The 8,220-nt window shown below is 36.0% G+C and overlaps 1 protein-coding gene across 1 annotated transcript in view; it reads right to left on the bottom strand.

Moving 5' to 3' along the window:
• Positions 1-4,240: 4,240 nt before the first annotated feature.
• The window catches only part of Faa (fumarylacetoacetate hydrolase), a 32,586-nt gene continuing 28,606 nt past the window's right edge, over positions 4,241-8,220 (bottom strand). The window contains exon 9 of the mRNA XM_083143359.1: positions 4,241-8,206. Within this exon, the coding sequence (XP_082999485.1) occupies positions 8,130-8,206 (77 nt within the window). The 3' untranslated portion in view covers positions 4,241-8,129. The remainder of the gene's footprint in view (positions 8,207-8,220) is intronic.

Below are 8,220 nucleotides of genomic sequence, written 5' to 3'. Positions count from 1 at the left end.
CCTGAATGAAAGATATTCACTTTAGTTCAATCTTGCACATTGGAGAAATGTACGTATGAAAGTGTTGCTTGTGCTCAGACCGCTATTTACCTCATCGTCAACATCTGTGATAGTTATGTATATAAATTTTGGCAGTGTTGTGTGTTAAATGTAACATGTATGTTTTAAATTTTGTTTCCCCTGCACATAATGAAATATTTATTTTTCTATGCAGAGATGTGGGTTTGTGTGTGCGTTTGTGTACAAAATTCACAAAAAGGTTTCTTTAGGAGGCATAGTTACATTACACCATTTTTCTGTCCATTCTTTTCAATGGGAACGTTTAAAAGTGACACTTGAAGCTGTGATAGAAATGACACTAATAAATTCAGTAAGACCAAAGTGTAAATTGTATACTCCCTCACACTTGCACCATCAGGTGCACATTTTATAATGAAAAGCAAAATTTCAAAGTACAGCTCTTTCATTGGACATCATGTAGCTCACACATATATTAACTCCTTTCACTACCAAGCTTTATATAGACAAGTCTCTTTCCAACTGTGAACCTGATTTGACTATTAGCTCCAACATGCACTCTAATACATAAAGCTATGTACAATTACTGCAGATTTGTTTTCAAATCATTGAATCTCTGAAGCAGTTTTTCTTTTAAAAAATAAAGAACAAAAATCTATAATATTGTGTCAAAGTGAGCTTTAATTAATGGTTATTCACTTTGTGAAACATGTTATTCTTCAACTTTGATTTTCTTAAATAATTTTGCACATTTTTGATGTGCCAAATGATTTGCAACGTTTGTTTTTAACTCCACTTTATGCACAGAAAGGCCAATCAGGACTGGACCTACATTTTAAAGTGGGATCTCAGCCAATATGTGCCTACACCAGATATCGAACCCGGGACGTCTTGATTACAAGGTGACGACATTACCAGTACACCATTGAAGAGGCCTCCCAATTGATTTACCAACTTCGACTAGTTTATTCTGAGGTAAAAGTTAAAAGCCCAAATCAGATGAGACAATTTATTACTGTCTTTCATGTGTCAATTACGCAATTTGCTGCCTGCAGAAACATAGTGGACAACCAGTGAAAACAATTTTGTCACTGTTTTCTGGTAAATGCTACGTAACTAGATCAGCAGCCATGATATTAAGCACTTGGGAAGAAAGGCATTTATACCACATATGATAAAGGCAAAGCAATCAAGAACTGCTGGTTGCTACAAGGTGGTAACATTGTGAGATGCCTTGTCCAAGCACCTTTCCTCCAATGGAAAATACACTGTCTTGATCTTTCCAACAAATGTTAATTCCCTCTCTTTTTGAGAGCATACATCGTCATAAACCTTGGAACAAATCTGTCTGAACAGGTGTGTTGATATTGGTATGACAATAGAGGCCACCTAACAACAATGACAGAGTACTGATCAATCTATTCCATACCTACTACCCACTCTATCGTATCAAGAACTGTGAAACATGAACAAGATGAAGACATGACTCATTTTGAAACATAAACGAGATCAAAGAAATTGTAATGTTCTGGAAAACTTCAATTTGTAATGTTGACATTTTGTGTGCACAATTGATCTGTTGAAAACAAATAGTAAATGTACCGATCGATCTATTCCATACCTACTACCCACTCTATCGTATCAAGAACTGTGAACCATGAACAAGAAGAAAACATGACTCATTTTGAAACATAAACGAGATCAAAGAAATTGTAATGTTCTGGAAAACTTCAATTTGTAATGTTGACATTTTGTGTGCACAATTGATCTGTTGAAAACAAATAGTAAATATAATCAATGTTCTTCATCCTATTCAAATTGATGATATGTGTTAATTGTTTCACAGTGTTCATTTTTCAAATTTAATTATTTGCTGCTACACATTGCGTTAATTTCCAAAAACAAAAAAAAAATAACTATACAGATAAACTATACTGCTGGACAAAAAAAACCGGACACTTGCATTTTTTGTGATAACGCAATGGGTCGATAAAAGCTCTGGTACAAGGGCTAACTAAATGTTGCAGAAACTGAATTAAGTACGAATGCATAAACAAAGTCCGAGCCTATGAATGGTGCATATGGTACTACATGATCTGCCGAACATTCTGTAATATACCTGCGAGCTGTTATTGCAATTCAGATGTCAAATATTAAAGTGTCCGGTTTTCATTGTCCAGCAGTATACTTCAAAACAAAGAAGTTCAAAGTGACAAATTCAATTGGACCAAGATTGATTGATTTGGTGTTTTAAGTCCACTTTACACACAGTGAGGCTAATTGGGACTGGACCTACAGCTTAAAGTGGGATCCGAACCACTATGTGCCTCCACCAGGTATCAAAACGGGGACCCCTTGATTACAAGGTGGCGACGCTCCCACTGCACCATCAGGGAGGCACAATATTGGACAAAGACATTAGATATACCTAGGTAAAGCTAATACAGCAAGGATGAGATTGGAATGTTTTAGTCATCAATAAAAGCATTTTTGAGGTTAAGACAGAAGTAATATATAGATACTTCACAAGACTTGATTGTTGTATATATGTACTTATTAGACAATACAGGGATATGTAAAAAATCTTATCACATCCAAATGGTCCAAAAATATTTTGTAAGCTATTATTTGTGTACAAAGCAATGTAATAAATGTAGTTATGTATCATATTGTTTTCTTATCTTGAGGTCATAATGTTAGATATTTGAAGTCTTCATTTTAAGCATAGATCTACCACATACACTTCTGTACTGGACACCATGGAACAAGAGAATGTTAAGTTTTCACATGCAAAGAAGGTACATATAGAAGTGTTGGTTTTCATTAACTAGTGAAATTTTGAAATCTAATTTGAGCCAGCTTGGTGGTCAAGACATTAAGTGGTCAACTTTTGATCTGCCAGGTTAACATACCAGCTTCTGCATGGGTGTACTTTGTGAGCGTCCCTTCATGAATATCATGTAATTCACCAGGAGACTGGACAAGATTTGAGCTTAAAACATGAAAAAAGTTTAAAAGGATTATGTCACATCAGTTGCTAGCCAGACATGGAAGAGTAAATATGACAGACAACTAACTCTAACTCACTCACACACTCTCACTCTCTCTCTCTCGTGGAGAGGTGGGGTGGGGGAGATTAATGCAGGAAAAAGGTATGATAACATGTTTAATAGCAGTGGGAAAGTACCATATATTAAGGGGAGGAGGTACAGTTACACACCAATTGTGCATTTATTTCAATATCGCCCGAATGGGCACTGCTACACATACTAAAAAAAACCTAGGTGTATCAAGAGTACGAATTTCTCTCCATGTTTCAAGTGGAAGCGTTTTTTTTTATGTTGATTATTAAGCTGGACATGATATTTGAAAAATATGAACAAGAATTATCAGAATCCCATGTATTTCTTGTGGGGAATCAACTTCAACATCAAGTTACAGCTAATCAAATGGAAGTTTCGACTTTTCCGCTGGTGAAATGCATCTTCAAACAGCCCTCTTCCAGTTGATATAATTTTCTATTCCATCCGAAGTTTGATATTACCAAGAGAACAAATCAAATAATACTCCCATAAACCCAATGCATTTCTCCTTGCCTCCTATGGCCATCCTGGCAGTGTTGCCAAACCTGATACGCATAAAAGAGCTATATTTCACCTTAAATGGAGTTAAAACTGACTTTCAAGGAGCTAGATTTACAAAGTGCTTCCTAGGGTAATGTTAGTTGTCAAAGGGGTTGGGTGCAGCTATTACTGATAACTCTAAATTGATGACAATTTATTCTTAGTTTTCACCATCTAGATCTGGCTGCATCACCCATCTCATGGTCGTATGAAATCGAAAATAAAGGATTCCCTGGTAACAATATTATGCCAATTTCATGTCAACACTGCGCTATAAAAAAAGTAGCTGGGGAGGGTGGGGCGACACAGCCAATATAACAATATCACGTCACATGGCAAAAGTTGGTCTATGTGGGCCGGAACCAGTGATGGCATCATAGTTGGGCAAGGAGGAAGGTGCCCCAGTTTACAGCCAAATGAGTGTACGAAAGAGCCAGATCTGGCTGCAAGAGAGCTAAGTTGGCAACACTGGCATGGGAGAAGAGCCCCATCGAGACTGTTCCGCATGCTCTTAAGTAGGTAAAAAACATGGGTATGAACTGCAGTAATCACTGTGATCTCTGAGATTACTTTTTCACTAATAAAATTCCACATTCACTGCTAACTTATTAAAAATCTTTATTCATAAAGTTATTTAAAAAATAATAAATGGAATGCCATGTCAATGTCAAAGCAACACAGTTACAGCAATATATTTATAAAAATATATACATTATGTTCCATAATAATGTATAAAGAGACCACTACCTCAAAGAAAAGAACAACACTTGATTAAACCTTCATGTCTAACAATAGCTCCATCTAGTTCAGTGCACTTTTTTGATTCTCTTTACACTCACATGTCTAGTTTGTAACAAAATGCAACTTCGGGTCATCTATTTTGACGAATTGGTGTCTACACCAATTGTACTGTGTTCTGGAGCAGGGTACAGTGTGGTGCATGCTAACGTGACCCCACCTAACCAATCAAATGAACTTTTAAAGAAGCAGGCAGGCATTTGTTGAATCTTCTGTTACTTGATCACTGCTGTTCTTACATGCAGCATTTACTTCGTTGAACACAATTGAACTATACACCTACACTGCACATGGTGTAAAAAGTGCAGCGAAGTGGATGGAGCTAATATGCCATTTCAACAATTATACAAAACAAAGTATTAAAATATTCAAAACTAAACATAAAAAAACTTGATATAAAAACTGTATAAAATATGCTGATTCATTTGCATGTTTATAGAAGTGCTTCTAGATATTTTCTTATGTAAGCAAAAATAGAAAAATATATTGCACTAGTTTACACACAAGTCTTTAAAAATTCTTATGGGATTGGGGGGGGGGGTTTAATTATACACTTGTATATCACTGTCACTTCCCAGATTTGCATGTCCTAAATTCATTACTTCACAGAGACTATTCATTCAATTTCAAGCCCCAAAAATTCTGATTTAGAATGGATATTGAGCAGATATATGAAAGTTACGCAATTCAATGCGTCGAATAACATGGGTACCTGGGGGAAACCCTGGGGGGTAAAGGCGGTCAGGGGCGTGATGCTGATCACATCACCCCCACTCACGACCGGATCAAGAAAGTGTGGGGCGTTACCCCCACACCCCCTATATGCCTTCATGGCGTGGTGCTATGCACAGGGGAGCACTTTACCTTTTTACGCAATTCAAGGCAAGGTGAAGAATACTGGAATTTTGATATGAAGACAATTTTATTATTCTTTTATACAATGTGTTTCATTTTGAAAGTCCCTGTGTTTTCTTAAAGTTGGGTGTCAACAAAATAAAAAATTAATTGAGGGGGAAAAAAGACTTCTATTACAAAGTAGTGATTTGCAGTCTCAAGTGAAATTTAAATCGTATGAGGGGAAAGTCACCAAACAGATCACTAAAAGTTATGGGTAGTTGATAACAGCAGTTACAGTAGTAGTTCTGATTTGTGCCAATAGATGGCCATACATTCAAACTTCTTCGTAATACGTTAGGTATCCAATCCAATAGCAGATACATATACTTCCTACCCACAGGCAGTTGTTTCAAAACCAGCAACTGTACTTAGGGAGTTCACAATCAATATTGTGTATTAACTGTAGGAAAAGGGACTGCCTGCAAAGAATATACATACAGAAATGCTTTCTCTTTATGCAGACTTTTTTCTGATCGTCTAGGAAGAATTTTTTCACTTGATACATTCTACTTTTCTGGTCCTAGTGAAGCCAAATGATTATAAAAATTTCCCACATTGTAAGTTCTTTACTCACAGACCAGTTAAAAACATAATGTAATCGACATTTCACTGTATGCCACTTTTTGATACCTTACAGGTTTCGTTAAAATATGTATGCATCACATGCTTATACAGTCATTTTCTAAAAATCTGATCACACTAAAATAGTTCTTCCACACTTAAAAAAAAATGCAATATATCAGGACCAGCTAACTTGTCTTTGGGCTGAACTGATACCAATACCAATATATCAGTAAATACCAGTGGTATAAATATCAGAAGGTATCTGTTGGATCTTATTTACTGATACCGGCCAATATTTTTCCAGCATTTTGATTGTTCGCAGGGTCTGCAAAAATGCCATACAACACTCTTGTAGAGTTTAATTATTCTGGTTATAACTTTTAAATGCTATAATTTGAAACATCAGTATTGGTGGGAATTGGTAAGGATATATTAGTATCAGTACGGGCATCAGTTTGCTGTGGTATCGGCTTGGCCCTATCTCCTTTAAAAATCTTCGCCTGAATTTCACTTTCACAATGAAGTTTTGAAAAAAGATGGAGAAATAGAGAGATTTTAGTAATGTATTTTCTTCAAGTGAAGAAGAATTTTTGCTGCAAAGCAAGTATAAAAATTACCTTAAGCCTATATAGATGAAAGCATTTTTCTTAACATTTATGCCGACCAAAATGTTACCGTGCAAAGTGAAAAATTTTATGGCATTTCAGGTATGTTTCATGGCTATTTCTCAAGAATAGCCTTTTTCATGGCACAACCAATTAGATGCAGGTTCTAGGTCATGGGTGCAGATGCAAGAGTGGCTGAGTGAAATATAAACAACGTATCACTTCACATTTGTCAAAGCCAATAACTATTCAACTGAGATGAATAACATTTGCTGTAAAAAGGTACAAAGCAATGGCATTGCTTAACATACTTTATAACGTACACAGTACACAAATGGAAGAATACAGGGTGTACAAAAAGTCCAGTAACACTTTCAAAAATTTATTATAAAGCAATACTAAGTGACACAGCACATTAGTTGAACGAGTAAAGTCGTAAGGTTTTTTTTTGTATTGCAGTTGTTTCCTGAAGTTCCATTTCTCGCCGCTAGATGGTGGCATATTCAAGATGGTGCTTTTTGTAGCTAAAAATTCTAAAGTGCTACATTTTGATGAAACAAAGAGGGCTACAGATGCCCAACAGAACTTTAGGAGCAAATACAGGAAAGAAGTAGTACCAAGCTTCATCGTTGAAAATTAACAAATCCACAAATCCATCTTCTCTCTGCTTCAAATCACAGCTAAGCTGTTAATGCCTTTGTCTCTCTTGGGGCTCCAGAACGCACCATCTTGAATTTGCCACCATCTAGCAGCGAGAAATGGAACTACATGAAACAACTGCAATAAAAAAAAATACAACCTTACTTGTTTAACTAATGTACTGTATCACTTAGTAATGCTAATAGTTTTCTTACAATAATTTTCTGAAAGTGTTACCAGACTTTAGGTACACCCCGTATTTTAATTGTTTCAATTGTAAAAACCATGCCCTCACCATAGATGGTGTAACTTGACATGCCATTCATGCTGTATATTTTATACGTTGTAATTGCAAAGGCTAATGTTACATGAAATGCTTCAGTGTAAAGTACTATCTACTATAAGATTTTGGAAGCACTTACATAGCATTTATGTTAGCAAAAATGTCAAAGAAAATGATTCCGTCTAAAGCAGGTCTTACAAGGTTTCATATTTGTGTGAACTCAGCCTAAGTAAAATAGCAGTATATTGGATGAAATAACAGTTCTTGGGCGAAAGTTGATTGACATCATTCAAGAAATACAGTGGAACATTGATTTTACATTTTTTCTGGGAGACAAAGATGGAAAACTTGAAAGCAGGGGAAAATGGAAAACCAAGGTTCCACTGTATAAATTCAGAAAAAAAAAAAAACTTTTTAGAACATTTTCACAAGTGTGCTGTGACCTTACAAAACCAATAATAGTTTACAAGAAGGATACATACAGAAAAACCACCACCTTACTACATCCATACATCTGATTAAAAGGTGCACAAACAGAATACGCAATATTGACAAGCATGCATTCAGTTATTCTCTTCAAGGTCAAACAGTGACACAGGTAAATGTATGCACAAAATCAATATGGCAAGTCTTAAGTTTGATTTTCGTTGTGTAACTGACTAGGTCCTTTTCAAGGGTACCCTGTACTGTGACACCCTCGAACTAAAATGAAATGGCTGGGAGTAGTTTCCCGGTGCAGGAACCAAATCCCACGCGATATCCGACACCCTGGCAGAAACCTGATAAATAAGAC

This window comes from Lepisma saccharinum, chromosome 21 (genome assembly GCF_977018435.1).
Source record: "Lepisma saccharinum chromosome 21, izLepSacc3.1, whole genome shotgun sequence".
Classification (NCBI taxonomy): Eukaryota; Metazoa; Arthropoda; class Insecta; order Zygentoma; family Lepismatidae; genus Lepisma; species Lepisma saccharinum.
This window is presented reverse-complemented; position numbering and strand designations above follow the sequence as displayed.